Here is a 17,356-nt window from a genome sequence, read left to right as displayed (position 1 = left end):
TGCCATTGTCAGTTTATGCTGTCATGGGTTTGGCATGCATACCTATATGCAAAAACAGATATATGTGAACGTTTTAACTTTTACCTTTCCTTTCTTTATGAACATCTGTATCAGTTATTTTACCCTCTAATAACTAGTTGTTAGAGTTTATCTAATTGTACAGTAAATGTATGCTGATATTCACAATAGATGAGTCATTAAAATATTTCTCATGTTAGTATGAACATGACTTCGATTATTCCCTGTTTTTTATCTTGTACTTCTATTCTTCTCATTGATTTTAAGGGATGACACCCATAAAGTAGATGTTATTAATTTTGCACAAAACAAATCTACGGAGTGCCTACGGAATGATGGCTTGCTGGACAAAGAATCTGCAAGTCTGCTGTGGGACTTTATTGTGCTGCTGTGCAGACAGAATGGGGTAGGGTTATTTATAATTTTCCCTTTAAGTAGTTATTTCAGAATGTAATGTGTGCTCGCAATTGTTGTAAAGGAGAATGGATTTTATTTCTTTATTCAAGGTCAATTTAAAAATGGCAAATAATGTATTTGTTTCTTTTCAAAAGAAAAAGATAAACACAACATGCAAACACTTCCTAATTAAATAATGACAACATTAGACTGTGGGTATACGACAGTCTGCATGCTCCAGTGCCCCTTAATGCAATCTAGTGACAGCCCTCAGTTCTGCATCGCAGGATCTTCATTGAGGTCATGAACCTAGATTATTCCTGCTGCGTGAAAGGGTCCCGGAACACTTCAAATCCACAGAACAGTTTGTGATGTATAATTTATTTTAAAGAAGGTGAGGAGTGTCCCTCTCCTGTCCAGTTGCAAACTGTATGCCTATGCAGGCTAATGGGCTTTTAAATGTACAAATGTACTCTATAAGACAACATTGCAGATCAACCCTAAGGTCAAGAGCAGAAAGGTCAAGCAACTGAAAAAGGTAACCTGATGGCCAGAATGTAATGAGAAGCTGAAAAGATGAGTTACTCCTTTAAGGAGCCTGCAGCTTACATATCTCAGCATGTATTGCACTGGTAGTTGTCTGAAAGTCTGAGCTCTTTATTCCAACGCATGCTGAATGGATCTCCGAATACTTCAGAGTCCTTGTCATTCTATTTTGTTAGGATTTTACCTCCGACTTTTCCAGTATGTGACTTAATTTAACAACTACGGCATTCAATTATTTCTACCTTCTTTTTACATTGTTTTAAGAGAAATTTTGAGACATTGTCTTCCCTATTTGCTTTTTTATTTATTTATCCATATGTATTTTTTGGCCCTGTTATCTGTATTTATTCATATTAAGTGCTTTGCGAATAAAGGAAGTTGTAAAACTGTACATTTCCATATTTATTTAACTGATAGACATGTAGTCATACTTTGATGTGTGTCCTGTTTTAGCTATTTAAGCTGCCAAATATTGCATAACAATACATCAACAGGTACATATTAGCATTATACCACAAATGTATGTTGATATGTTGTCATCTAAAGAAATGTCATCCTGTTTGAACTTCCCATGCTGTCTTTCTGCTCAGCTGTCGGGCTATAATTCATGAGACAGCACAGAGAATCACTTAAAAGAAGCCCAGTTTTCTGTATTTATCCACTTTTAAAAATAAATGCAGACAGAAAACACGTTGCTTTCTGTCTGTATTGATCTGTAAAAATCTGTGAAAACTGGGAGCCTTAATTTTGATTCACTTCATACAGGTCTTCCCACATCAAAGTAAGTCCTTTCTCCTGCTTTATAGTGTGTTGCATTTCACTCTTTTCAGAATGCCAACAAATCCAAACTTGGCACACCCAGAGCTTATTCCACAAGAGCAGCATCTGCTGCATGTTTAAGAAATGTCCCTGTATTGGACATTTGTAGAGCGAAGCCCTTGAAATCTATTCATACTTTTACTAGTTATTATTGTCTAGATTTGGACTCCAAGGTGGGCACAATAGTAATTCAAGCTATTCTCAAAAACCTCTTCTGAAATAGCTTGTCTCTATTAACCATGAAAGCCCTTCCCACGACCCCAGAAAAGTAAGCCGAATGTTAAGTGCTGAGATCCTTACTCTTGTAACATACGAAATTAATATGCCATGTAAGACTAGAGTTCATATGTTTCTTGAAGTAGTCTCATGTAGTATCCCAATTTGTTTAAAATTAGATTTCTTTTTCTGGTTTAAGACTCTTTTGGTAAGAGATTTCTTGAAATGAAATCTGTTCGGGGATCTTTCTCACACACACATTCTAGTCTTTATTAATTTAATGAAGATTCCCATAACGGATAATACTAATTAAAAGTATATAACTTATTTTAGGAAGTGTTGAATTTGGTGTGAAATCACATGAGTAGTTCATTGAAGTAATTGAAAGTAAGCACACTGGTTTGAAGCAGTGGTTCCGAAGTTTGTTTTAACTATTTCCAACATTGGATGACATTACGTCTTGACCCACATTACAGACTGGTCTCAATATTTTTGTTGTTACCATGCCAATTTTTTCTATCTTACACCAATTTTTAATTTTGTAAAACTTTATTGAATTATTGAACATATTGAATATTGAACTATTCTCTGTAGCAGAATAATAAAATCTAGATACTTAAAGCAGGAGTTCTCCAAATGAGACCATATTGGTTAGCAATAATATTATTGCAGATTAGAAGGATTTCATAGGACCTGTTCAATCCTTTCATTGTTACTAAAAACACTTGTCCTCTGAGATCTATTAAGAGATTTGATCAAAGCAAGACTCCTATTTTTTAGTGTCTGGACATGTATTTTGCTTTTCATCCTTTCTAATGGGATCCTTGATTTGAGAGCCACCGATTAGCATTATTTTTTTCTTTTCTTGCAATTTAAGGATTAAACGTAAAAATTAACAAGACCCAAATCTTAGGTCCGTAAAAGTTAAGCTTATATATTTTTGCTCTCCCCTGTACGAACAGGATGCCTTCCTCAAAGGAAAGCCTATATCCCTTTTTCTAAGATATGCATAGTAAAAGTTAAGTGTAAGAAAACCATTCGAGAAGTTCAGGGATATGAGCTGTTTTTTTCCGCCATTGTATGTAAAATATACTGTTCAAGGCATATGAGCTGTAGATTCTACACTTTGCATTAGATCGCCACCTGGTGTTGGGCTCGGATAATTGCATGTTGTTGTCGAGTTCGGATGTAACTTTTCCGCTCTGGTTCGAAATCTACCTTTAATAGTAGTTAGACGCGAAAAAACGTTACAAAACAACTTCCGATATCAACAATCATCGGCTCAACTTAATCAGCTCGATTCCGGTCGTTGGCGTGGGCCGTTGGGCCTATCCACGCCGTGAGGCCTACAAATCATGGAAAGGGCGCCATTCAAAAGATGCCCCGAGTGTGTAGCAAAGGTTCCACACAGTGACCATCACGAGGTCTGTAACCTGTGCTTATCGCCAGAACACGACGAATCGAGCTGTACAGCCTGTGCATCCTTTCGATCTAAAAAGACTATTTGAGATCGGAGGGCCTGTCGACACAACATGCAGAGATCGGCTCCGGAACCGGTGGATATCTTTGGCGGAGGATCTCCACTTGTCCCAGAAGAAGATTCAGACGATCTCCAAGTACTACTGTCCCTGCCCCATACCCAGCACCTAAATCGAAGGCAAAGGTCAACACTCGGCCTCCGGGGCCCAGTCGCGACCGAAAGAATTCTTAGAAAGCCCCGCCATCGAGCCCGGCTCTGAAGAAAATAGTGAAGCCTTCTGGTAGCTCCATACCGAGCAAACTGCACGTGCCGATACCTCCAGCTCCCTCGGCACCGAAAAGTCCCGGTTTCGAAACCGTCAACTTTGAAAGACAAAATGGCTCCAAAAACAATGGAGCCTGCTTCTGATTCTTTGAAGTTGACAAGACCAGCTTCCACTCCGAAGCCAATATTTTTGGTACCGAAACCTACCAGTCCTGATTCCGATGCTCTCAAGCACACTTAACAGCCTGACTTCAGACAATACCTTCGGTGCCAAAATCTACACCAAAGGACCCTATCACAGCTCCTAAGGCTAAAGACGAGCAACAACCACGCCCGGAACCGAAAAAATCGGCGCCAGCAGTGGTTCAGCAAGGGGAAGACCTTTTCCATGCTGATCCTTTACAAAAGAAGATCTACATTGATCCAAGGACAGGTCATGTATCCACTACACCACACAGGAGGAGGAAGTCAGACACAGCATCTACACCTCCAGTGCCTACCATTCATGAGGTAATAGAAATTTTCAGGTAGCTAAAGTGTCCCCCACTCGCACCCTATCCATGCACCCATGTTCCAAGTATGTTGTGTAACTTCTGTTCTGTACCTGCTAGAAAGACGCAAATACATTTGCGTCCATCCTTAACATGTTAGCTATCCAACCATACCAAGAAATCCTGTTAATTATGTTCCTATGCCTATGGTGCCAATGTCTTTACATGGTGCACTTCTGAATTTCGCACACGTTTTTCTCCATGTTTCCTGGCCCAGTCGAGCTAGGCCCTTAAACGAGGCCCCCAAGCCTCATCTCTCCTGTCTCCGAAAGCTGTACGCATCCCTGACTCCTGCCTTACTTCCTGCCAGCGCAGCGGTGCCCGGCTCGGCCTGGACTACCTGCCAAATTCATGTTTTGCCTACAGTTATCTGCTCAGCCTCCTCAAACACATTCCAGTCTAGTGAAATAGGTAACCATATTCCCGGCTGCAGAGCAAAGGGCCCGGCTTTTCTGTCCTCCTTGCAAGTGATTTACTGAATCCGTTACCATGGTAGGCCCATGGCTCCGCACGTTGCACCAAGACACGTATGCACGCACCAGCATTCAGCATTGGATGGCCCCTGCCCGAGAGACCTTTCACTTCAGACACTACATCCTCCAAACATAAGATACTAGATATGCTACAGGTACAGGTTGCCCTGACACTCCAGACACCAGTCTCCTCCACTAGTGCTAAAGTCAAAGCCCCCAGTTACACGTCATGCTCGTTGTGCGCGCATGCAGGCCAAGGGTTTCTGCTGATTCTGCAACTTTCCCTATGCATCCACCCACATGTGACGATTCTTGTGACGTTTCTCTGACATGTACAGTGCACGCCCATGTGTACGCCCTTTTTCACGCCTCCTATTACGCACATGTGTTCTTATCTCTCTCTTTTCACCTGCTACGCCTACTGTATTGGATTCAATTGTCATTTTACTATATATAATGTGTAATGCTAATAAAACGTTGAATGTCCCTTCCTGAACCTTAGAGGTGATGGAACATGATATCCCATCCTCGAGGATCATTGTCCATTAAAGCCCGTATGACTCAGATACCACGGACTCTGCCTCTCATTTGAATGAGCTGTCTTGTATTGATAATTATACGGAAAAATGGATAGGTAAATTTATTTACCACATAATTTGGCGCCCGAACAGGAACCCCCCCCCCCCCCCCCCCTTCCCCACTAGCTGGTGAAGTCATGCGGCCTTTGGCCCCTTCTACAGCCCCGACGGAAACCGTGCATGTTTGCGGGTTTTCCTGCTATCTTCCCTCGGGTCCACGAGGGAGACGGAGACTGCGGTCCGGCGTCCAGACGAGGCGGTGAGGAATGCGGAGGATCCCGACCAGAGCCCTAGTCGAGAGAGCAAGGTCCGAGGTGTCCGGAGGCCCACCTGTTCCGAAGCGCATGCGTGGTAGCGTGATGCGTGCCAGTCCGATGTCGTAGCAGTCCAGTCCAGTCCAGTTTCCGAGGCCTTCAGTTTCTTGCTTCCCGGTGAGTACCGTTGTTGGGAACGCATCTAGACGGGTTCATTTATTTGTGTCCGGTAAAGACAGATTTGGGTACACAGATCTGGTCCTGACGTGTTCACTTAGGTGGATACGGTCCGACGTGTCTCTTTTTCGAGACCTATCTGTACTGTTTTAGCAGTGCATCTAGTTATTCAGTTTTATCTCGAGAAATTTTCAGAATATGTGTTTTCTGTGTTCCAGGTAATTTCAGTCCGACATGTTTTAATGTATTTCAATGTTGTGGTATGAATGATTGTTTACTGTTTATTACTGTGTTTATTGTGTTCACGTCCGAATCACTCCAGCCATGCCGCTGTTTTCAAAATAACGTCAGATAGGTACTAGGAAAGGGATACTTGAAGAAGCAGTTCCTGTCCCGCCTAGGGACACTCCAGGATATTTTATGTACCACAAACATGGCTTAGATGCTGTGTTGTATTTAGACTTATGGGTGGATTACACCAAGAATCTGGAAGAGAAGTTTAGATGGCCTGTCTCAGGGACATGGGATGCCGAATGCATCATGAGAGTAGAAGAAGCGTTATGGAAAAAGAAAGCCAGACAATCGCAGAAAGATGCCATAGAATTATGGCGTAAAGAATCGCATAGAAGAACAGAAAAAGCAATCAGAAAAACAGAGAAAAGTAGAGAAGAATCCGAAAAAGAGTTACTAGAAGAAGGAGAACAGGTCAGATTAGAACAATTAGACCGCCAAAGAAATGCACTCATTACAGGCATGTATCCAGTTCTTGCCGAGGGCCTTCCCAAGGCGACCCCGGAAGTACCCCGTAACTTGCCACCACCATTGGTTCCGACTAAATTCCGTCACAAACAGACCGGAGCAGACATTTTTCTTTCTTCCTATTTAGAGGATGTAGCTCCAGCATATACCAATGTACCCGTACAACCCGCTAATAATGTACCGCAGCATGTTCCGGCTGATCAAGCCACGACCCCTCCACGCCAAGACTCGCTTCCCGCACCTGCTGTTACTTCCCCTTCTGCTGCTGCTGCTACTGGTCCCCCTATTATTGGTCCTCACAATCCTTTTGTGACAGATACAACCCAGAGTCAGTCCCCGTTACATGTACCTCTCCTACCCGCCATGACGTCAGGTCATGCCCACGGTTCTGCCTCAGGAGGTGCCGCAGGAGGTCACCTTCACACTCCGCCACAGTTACGAGTGACAATGAGAGAATTAGCAACACAGCGTACTCCGAAAGCGATGACACATGAAAAACTTAGACAGTATCTTACGGATTGTAGATATGATCCAGTACCTGGCAAGAGAGGAGACATGATGTTAGCCTCGTTACGTCTACGACGTGTTACAGATTATTTGATGATATTACCAGAAATGCCAGAACATCTAGACAAAATATATCATTTTATTAGAACGGGGGAGAGGCCAGAATGTATTCGTGAAGCCATGGCATATCAGAAAGTGGAGACACAAGGTTTACTATTACGATTCTTGATTAATTGTTTGGTAAGGGAACAAGATCAGCCAGATGTTGTTTAAGAAGAGATGGATGTCCTGATAAAATGGGGTCAAAATATTGCAGATTGTAAACATGATAAACAGACTTGTATAGATGCCATGTCCAGAAAGATCCGTAAAGAAATAGTAGCAATACATGACAGACGGAAGGCTGAAAAAGAAGCAGAGTCAGACAAGAATGACTCCTCGGAGGAGGAGGAGGAAGCAGAGACTCCAGTAGAGGTTGAGGATAAAATAGCGTACGTAGGTAGAGTGAAACTCCCTAAACAGTATACTTTTGATAGACCTTTTGACAGACCCATTCGTCTAGAAAACAAGAAACGTTTCCTTTCCCCGATACCAGAGCAATGTTCTCTTGAACATATATTCCAAGTTACTGATAAGATACTGAAAGAAAGAATAGGTTATCATGAACTTAATACCTTACGTGATCAGGAACTAGCCCGGTCGGCAGTCCAATGGGCCGGGGATGACAGTATATATAAAGATGATTTAGTAGTGCAAACATTTTTAAGCCTTACTCCAGAAGAACAGCGACTAGCTGGTATATACATGACCCAACATCTCATTACACTGTATGAAAATCAGCAATCCGATCCAGGCCCATTGTATAATTTATTGCAAGACTTACTCCTGAGAAGATGGAGAGGCCTAGGTACCGATTTAATTGATATCATTCTAGAACAACGTCACAACTACAGAACTTTCCTAACTCCACATCTTGTTTCCGTTCCACCCCCAGTGAGACGGCCATATCACCTAGACAGACAGAATCCCTTACGAGAAGTTCATCCAGTTCTGGGTACAGGGGGTACGCTTGAACGCGTATTCGTATACACTCCTTTGACTAAAATGGAATTATTGGAAATGAAGAAAATTGTACCTTGTCACGATAAAGATCCTGCAGGATTCCACCGTGAATTAAAAGACATGTTACTTATGGGAGATAACACGTATTCCGACATGCTAAAAGTATTGTTGCCAGCAGGGATTTACGAAAAAACTGAAAGAAAAAGAATGGGAGGTGGGAGATAAAAAGATTATTTGGGCTGAACTAGAAGACGAGGAAAATAGACGTACCCCAGGTTTAGGTCTTGGGGAAAAAAACTAAAGCATTACCAGGATTATTAGTACAGGTTTTGCCTAGATTATTGACAGTTAAAAAGGAAGACTGGGATGCAATCTCAGCCTGCAAACAGAAACAAGACGAAGACACTAGTGATTTTTATTCAAGATTCGAGAAATGTTTCATTATTAATAGTGGCCTGAAAACAAGTAGCAAGTCATACCCACATCTTTTTGTGACCAAACTAGTCGAATTCCTTACCCCAGGTTAAAAACAGAGTATTGAAAGTCGAAAGTACATGGCAAGCTAATACGCCTTCCCAAATGTTACAAATGTTACAGTACCACCAGAACAGAATTAGAGAGGAACACGATCATGAGCAGAGACGTATGAAAGACACGAAAATGAAAGTACTAGTTGCCCAGTCTGTTCCAGCAGATGGTCAGAAGAGGGGTAACACGCAGAACACACAGACTAGTCATTCTGCAGCTCCTGTTAAAGGGAATTGCAATTACTGCAAACAGCCAGGTCACTTTATAAATGAATGTGCCGTTCTCAGACACAATATTGCTACAGGCAAAACGAAAGAAAGACCACGTCCGCCTAGACTAGAACACGTTCAACAGAATATTCCACAGAACCCGCAACCTCCACAGAATGCACAGCAACAGACAGTAGCTGTACCCCAACCCCAACCCATTGCTGCAACACAACACGTCACACAGCAAATGTACCAGTATGCACAATCCGATTACCCAGATTATCAGCAGTACACATGAAACAGCCTAGAGAGGGAGGTTGGCTTGCCCCTTATCGAGGTTCCTGTAGATCAAGATGGTCCCTATGTACATAGTCAGGTATTAGGGAAAAACAGAAAATTTTTGATTGACACAGGGGCAAGCAGAACTACCATTAGTCATGACGAGGTCCCAGGGGCACCCCTGTCAGGCTCACAGAATGTTTCCCTTGGATTTTCAGGAAAGCCTATTGTTAACGAAGTATCACAGCCAGTTCCCCTTGCAGTTGGTCCATTGTCCCGTACTACAGATTTATTGCTTACGAAATCATGTCCTGAAAACTTGCTTGGTATTAAAACACTGAAAGCTCTAGGAGCTGTTATATGTTGTTCTCCGGAAGGAGTGAGATTATTCCTTCGTGATTTTAAGGGTCATTATGTGTTAAGAGATTTTGATGTAAGATTGAAAAATGTTCCACAGCATTTATGGGCGCAAGGTCCAACTGATGTAGGTTGTATGCACATTACTCCTTATCGTGTCACACTCAAGCAAGGTGTTGTACTGCCCCGAATCCGACAATACAAATTGCCCCCCGAGGCTGTAGCAGCCTTACTGAAAATTATTGACGAACTCATTGCCCAAGGAGTAGTTGTAGAAACTGACTCCAGTGTATGTAATTCTCCTATCATTCCGATTCTTAAACGTACTGACCCAAATGCACCTCCTGTCTATCGACTGGTGATCGATCTTCGAGAACTTAATAAATGCATAGTACCACAGTATCCAGTAGTCCCAGATATTTCATCACTATTGACTGCCATTTTTTCCCAAGCTGCGTTCTTTACTGTAATTGAGCTGAAGAACGCCTTTTTTAGCGTCCCCATTCATCCTGATAGCCAATACCTTTTCGGATTCTGTTTAAATGGCCGAAGCTTCAAATTTGCACGTGCACCTCAAGGGTTCACGGAAAGTCCTAGTATTTACAGCCAAGCATTGAAAAGACAACTAGACCGTATTCACATGCCTACTGACACTGCTCTATTACAGTATGTTGATGATTTACTGATCACAGCACGGACCGAACGTGACTGCGAGCGCGCGTCACTGACAGTCTTGTATTTTCTGGCCGAAAAGGGGCACAAGGTGTCCCCTTCGAAGCTCCAATTCTGTGCCCAGCAAGTGGTATACCTTGGGCACTTGCTGTCCAAGAGGGGTAGACAGTTAACACCAGATCGTATCCAGTTAATTGCACATCTGCCACAACCCAAGACTCAAAAGGAAGTACGGGCTTTTATTGGCCTCACTTCGTACTGTAGACAATGGATTCCCCAATATGCATTTCTAGCCAAGCCACTCATACAGTTGACAACACAGGAGGCAGCGACTTCGACTGTCCTCCCTTGGACTCAGGAACATACACAAGCTTTTAATGACTTGAAGAAAGCCTTATGTCAAGCACCAGTTTTAGCGACACCCTGTTACAGTAAACCTTTTACACTTTTCGTCACAGAACGTGATGGCACAGCATTATCTGTTCTCACACAAGATCAAGCAGGACACCATAAGCCTTGTGCTTATTTTTCTAGTACATTGGATCCAGTAGCCCAAGCTCTGCCTGCGTGCTTGAAATCAGTTGCAGCTACAGCTCTAGCTATCAGACAAAGCGACTCAATAGTGTTAGGACATCCCTTGACAGTACAGGTTCCACATTCCGTGGAAGTTCTTCTGAACCGTACCCAGACTCAGCAATTGACCATAGCACGACTGACAGGTTATGAATTGACACTGTTCCAGCCACACATAGAAATCGGACGCTGCAACATACTTAATCCTGCCACATTGTTACCCTCGGGTACAACAGATCCAGCACCACATGACTGTGTAGAAGTCATTAATACAGTAACGAAGCCCCGACAAGACTTGACAGATCTTGCCTTGACCGATCCAGACCTGACACTTTACGTGGATGGTTCATGTATGAGAACAAGTACAGGAGAATTAGTGGCCGCATATGCAGTGACCACTGAAACTGAAGTCATAGAAACACACCGTATTGATACCCTATCTGCTCAAGCTGCAGAGCTCATTGCTCTGACTCAAGCCTGTATAGTAGCCAAGAACAAGAAAGTTAACATATACACAGACTCACAGTATGCATTCGGAGTCGTTCACGACTTCGGAGTCCTTTGGGAAGAGAGAGGTTTTTTAACTTCTCACGGTACCAAGATACAGCATGGTCCCCTTATTCAAGCTCTGTTAGAAGCAATACACTTGCCTACAGCCATAGCCATTATGAAATGCAAAGCACATACCAAAGTCACCGACAATATTTCCCAGGATTACGACCTGGCAGACCGTACAGCCAAACTCACAGCTCAGACAGACATTCCGACTGACATGACAAAGACTGATATAACTACACTGACACATTGCCTGACAGTTAAGGATCCCACTCTAGATGTACTCGACATACAGACACATGCCACACCAGATGAAATCAAGAAATGGACTAAACAAGGAGGGATCCAAACAGATCAGGGATGGATGACGAAGGGAAGGGCCACATGGTTCCTCCCCGACTCTATGGTTCAAATCATAATTAACACAGCACATAGTCCAGCACACTTAGGAGAGAAAGCCATGTTAGACGGTTTACAGAATCTCTGGTACAACAAACATTTACGAGCAGCCGCAAAACAGAGTGCGTACTTGCATGATCTGTTGTCAGTTCAATCCAGGAAAAGGTGTCCCCGTGGAACAGGGTGGATTTCATCCTCCTGACCATCCTTTTGAAGTCCTCCAGATGGATTATATCCAGATGGACCGATGTCGAGGATTCAAGTACGTCCTCGTAGTTGTATGTGCTCTTTCCCGATGGACAGAAGCATATCCAGTCCCCGATTACACTGCTGTAACCACTGCCAAACAGCTGGTACGTGAATTTTTCCCACGGTACGGTTTGCCCCGTGTCGTGTACTCTGATAATGGACAGCCATTCTCGTCCGAGCTTATGAAACAGGTGTCACTCCTGTTAGGTTACCAGTGGAAGTTCCATTGTGTCCAACATCCTGAAGCCGCAGGTCTCATAGAGAGACATAATCAGACCCTGAAAACACGTCTAGCCAAAATATGTGCCGAGAAAGGTGTAGATTGGATAGTTGCCTTGCCAGTTGCACTCTTTTACATGCGAATGGTAGCTCATTCTAGGACAGGGCTATCCCCGTATGAGGTGGTCTTCGGTAGGCCTCCGAATATGTGGGGGACGCCTATGCCCCGTAAAATTACTGATGTTGACAGTTGTATGCTGACAGATTACCTGGCCTCCTTGATGTCTGCGCTACAATCTTGTCGTTCACAGGTCGCGGCTGCCTTTCCGGACAACACCCAAGTAAAACCGCATGAAGTCCGCCCTGGTGATCTGGTCCTCGTGAGGAACTTCGATCGGAAGAGCCCGCTGGAACCCAGATGGAAGCAGCCCAAATTGGTTCTATTATCAACGAGAACTGCAGTCAAACTGGAAGGAAGGAAGGGATGGCTGCATTCGAGCCATGTAAAAAAGGTCCACGGACTGTGTCCAGACTCTCCGATTAAGGACTGCCCACTTTCAGAGACTGATTCTAAACTCCCCCTGATAGAGAAAACTCCCCAAGAGGAGTTCCGTGCTAAGCTAAGGTCTAGTAAGTCAGACAGCGTTTAATTGTTTAAGTCCCCCTCGGGTGAAGCGGTTAGACAGGTTTCTGACATGTATAGAATAGACCCAAGTAGTCAGAGAGATAGGCGTAACGAGAAAAGAAAAAAGCACTGTAAAGTTTTGCACAGCGGATGCATAATTGCCTTGATCTCGATGTTTCTTCTGAGTCTTACGATTATATGCATTAGTCTAATGTTACACGTTTTTTTCCCTCTTGATTCACATGTACATGCTTCCTCTAATGACACTGTGGAGCACACTTTTAGTGATCTGCCCCCACATGAACTATCCTATCGTTTAGCCATGCGCAACAATACATTCATCCGTATGTTACATCATTCACACCAGACCAGCAATGCTACTAATTGCTGGGTATGTGGCCGACACCCTCCCTATCAGAAATACAAGGGAGCTCTGCCCCTCTTTCCTTATCCGTTCACACATAATGGTTCGTGTGGTGCATGGTTTACTTTAATGTCTTCCCTAGATAGTAAGTCCACGGTTTCCCAAGGCAATTGGATATGGGGGAACCTGAATACAGTCATGAATAAAATGTTTCCCAGACCAAGAGGGTCTTCCCCAAAGGACAGGGACCGATCTAGAAAATGAAGTGTATGGATTAGGTAATTTTACACTTAACCTCATGATTCTGAATGTGCAGTCTGAGACTAATTCGGACTTGCCGTTTATTACAGTTTTGCCAGTGAAAGGTGAATTATGTGTCAGAAAGAATGGTTCAGTACATCTAGGACACAGTGATTGCAATACTGTTGTCGAATTCAGTGATAAAGGAAAGTCTACTTTCAAAGCTTCCCGCCATTCTTATTTCATTTGTGGTCAGACAGCCTATGTACGTCTGCCATTGGATTGGGATGGGACGTGCTATATCGCGTTCCTATTGCCACCTGTTTTCCTAGCCCCGCCTGATTATCACAGAAATCCACATCTCGTTCATGTAAGACATAGAAGGGAGATCAAGATCCCGATTGTCGACCAGACGGAAACTACCTGGGAGCAATATACAGATTTCAATAAAGGATTCTTTTTCTTTGTAGGACCTGTCCAGAATAGTAAATTGATACGCAAATTAACTAGAACTTTAGAGGCAGTAGTGAACGAAACTACTTCTGCTTTAGGCAACCTGACCGAGGAACAGTCTGCTATGAGACTTGTTGTTCTCCAAAATCGCCTTGTCCTTGACGTCATCCTGGCAGATAGGGGCGGGGCTTGTAGAGTCATCGGATCCAGTTGTTGCGTGTTTATTCCTAATAACGCGCCATCCGTGTACAAGGCCATAACTCGGCTTCATGAAATAGCTCACCTGATACATGAGAATCCAGGCTCCTGGACTTGGTCCGGTTGGTTCTGGAGTGTAATATCCGCCTGGGGATGGACGTTGTTGTCATTCCTAGGAATAATATTGGTAGTAGTATTCAGTTGTTGTCTCTGTCTGCAATGTGGGCCAGCGATTTGCGGCTTGTGCGCCACAGCTTGCATTCCCCGTCCAAGTACACGTTCCCGCCCCCTAATAAAGAAAGATGAACAAATGATGCTTTATGAACAGATAGATGGTCTCATGAATATAGATATATCCTAAAGGGTGTAGTAGGGTCCAAGGAGGGAATGAGGTAATAGAAATTTTCAGGTAGCTAAAGTGTCCCCCACTCGCACCCTATCCATGCACCCATGTTCCAAGTATGTTGTGTAACTTCTGTTCTGTACATGCTAGAAAGACGCAAATACATTTGCGTCCATCCTTAACATGTTAGCTATCCAACCATACCAAGAAATCCTGTTAATTATGTTCCTGTGCCTATGGTGCCAACGTCTTTACATGGTGCACTTCTGAATTTCGCACCCGTTTTTCTCCATGTTTCCTGGCCCAGTCGAGCTAGGCCCTTAAACGAGGCCCCCGAGCCTCATCTCTCCTGTCTCCGAAAGCTGTACGCATCCCTGACCCCTGCCTTACTTCCTGCCAGCGCAGCGGTGCCCGGCTGGGCCTGGACAACCTGCCAAATTCATGTTTTGCCTACAGTTATCTGCTCAGCCTCCTCAAACACATTCCAGTCTAGTGAAATAGGTAAACATATTCCCGGCTGCAGAGCAAAGGGCCCGGCTTTTCTGTCCTCCTTGCAAGTGATTTACTGAATCCGTTACCATGGTAGGCCCATGGCTCCGCACGTTGCACCAAGACACGTATGCACGCACCAGCATTCAGCATTGGATGGCCCCTGCCCGAGAGACCTTTCACTTCAGACACTACATCCTCCAAACATAAGATACTAGATATGCTACAGGTACAGGTTGCCCTGACACTCCAGACACCAGTCTCCTCCACTAGTGCTAAAGTCAAAGCCCCCAGTTACACGTCATGCTCGTTGTGCGCGCATGCAGGCCAAGGGTTTCTGCTGATTCTGCAACTTTCCCTATGCATCCACCCACATGTGACGATTCTTGTGACGTTTCTCTGACATGTACAGTGCACGCCCATGTGTACGCCCTTTTTCACGCCTCCTATTACGCACATGTGTTCTTATCTCTCTCTTTTCACCTGCTACGCCTACTGTATTGGATTCAATTGTGTCATTTTACTATATATAATGTGTAATGCTAATAAAACGTTGAATGTCCCTTCCTGAACCTTAGAGGTGATGGAACATGATATCCCATCCTTGAGGATCATTGTCCATTAAAGCCCGTATGACTCAGATACCACGGACTCTGCCTCTCATTTGAATGAGCTGTCTTGTATTGATAATTATACGGAAAAATGGATAGGTAAATTTATTTACCACAACCCTTCTACTCCATGTACTTTCTTCTTTCATCTCCTCTTCCCCCTAACATTTCACCTCAAATGTATCCTCCTCATTTTTCACCACATACACCTCAGAATGATGATGAGTATAGCATGGGGGGAGGGGTAGACCCAGATGAGCCTTTCCCTACCCAGGCAATGATCCAGACTGGGAGTACCCAAACCCACAGGATGTGCCAGATATTCCTGACCCACATATGTTTCCATCCAAACCTTCTCCTCCAGAAGACCATATTGGGTTTGGACACTTACTAAATAGGGCTGCCATCTATCATGGGGTCACAATGCATTCAGATGAACCAGAGGAAGATTTTTTTATTAGATACTTTTGAACAATCTCAAAGGTCTGTTCAAATACTACCTATGATTAAGGTGGTAATTAAACATGCTCCTGAAGTATTTAAAGATTCTGTACGTAAAAAACCCAAGGATAGAAAAAAAGTACTGACCTGCTCCTGGGGATCCTGCCTACATTAAGGAACAACTACCCTTATATTCCCTAGTCGTGTCAAACGCAAGAAAAAGGGAAAACTCACAAACATCATGTCAAGCACCGACCCTGATAAAGAATATAAAGTAATCGATGCTTCAGGCAAGAGAGTAGCTGCCCAAGTTAGCAATACATGGCGTATAGCTAACACACAAGCCCTCCTCGCAAGATACGACCGGGCTCACTATGATCAGTTAGAAACACTCTTACAACATCTACCCGACCAATATAAAGCACAGGCAAACGACCTTATACAAGAAGGCAAGCTAATTTCAAATGCCTCAATCAAATGTGCACTTGATGTAGCAGACACTGCAGCTAGAGCTATAAACACTAGGGTGCTACTTAGACGTCAGACGTGGCTATGCATTTCCGGATTTAAGCAAGAAGTGCAAACTACTATCTTAAATCAGCCATTCAACCAACAACAACTGTTTGGACCAGAGGTAGACACAGCACTTGAAACAATGAAAAAGGACACAGATACAGCCAAATCTATGGGAGCGTTGCAATCCACCCAAACTCAAGGCTTCTTTTGTCGCTCCTTTCATAGAGGAGGCTCCAAACAAGTTGGAGCAGACAATTCAGCTGCCTTTAAATCTATTACACAAACATCCTCCAATAGAGGATATTTTAGAGGAGGCTATAGAGGCAACAACAATAAGGGTAGAGGACGAGGAAATAACAATACTCGAACCTCCCCCACCACAAAAGAGTGACTTTCTTCTGCTCCCCCAACAGCATTCCACTCCTGTGGGGGGCAGACTAACACAGTTCTTACCTTTCTGTAATTCCATCGCAACAGACAATTTGGGTAAGGCAGATTATCAAGTATGGCTACTGCCTGGAACTTACAGCTACCCCTCCACACATACCACCCAGACAGCGTCCAATGTCTGCAGAACATCTTACACTTCTCAAACAAGAAGTTCTATCACTACTTCAGAAAGACACAATAGAAATTGTTCCCTTACAACATCAAGGAACAGGGGTTTACTCAATGTATTTCCTAATACCCCAAAAGAACTGGAAACTGAGACCAATATTCGACCTCAGGCCCCTCAATCCATATCAATATCCATACTAATATTATAAAGAGAGAGCCCAAACTTTTGAGGCGGATAATCTCAGTAACCATAGCACCAATCACAACACCCAATACATCGTTGGAAAGGGCAGTTGCAGCAGAAAGACATAGGCTATGCAGACGGCCACCATATACATTTAAAAGGTATAAGACTGTGCCAGCAAAGTAGTCCCTTGT

General features: G+C 43.6%; 1 protein-coding gene across 7 annotated transcripts in view; it reads left to right on the top strand.

The window, feature by feature from the left end:
* Positions 1-17,356, top strand: part of SEC16A (SEC16 homolog A, endoplasmic reticulum export factor) — a 478,800-nt gene that overhangs the window by 116,459 nt on the left and 344,985 nt on the right. For all 7 annotated transcript variants that reach the window (XM_086921035.1, XM_086921033.1, XM_086921029.1 and 4 more), the window contains exon 10: positions 286-424. In XM_086921035.1, the coding sequence (XP_086777161.1) occupies positions 286-424 (139 nt within the window). The remainder of the gene's footprint in view (positions 1-285; positions 425-17,356) is intronic.

This window comes from Lissotriton vulgaris, chromosome 5 (genome assembly GCF_964263255.1).
Source record: "Lissotriton vulgaris chromosome 5, aLisVul1.2, whole genome shotgun sequence".
NCBI classification, from domain to species: Eukaryota; Metazoa; Chordata; class Amphibia; order Caudata; family Salamandridae; genus Lissotriton; species Lissotriton vulgaris.
This window is presented reverse-complemented; position numbering and strand designations above follow the sequence as displayed.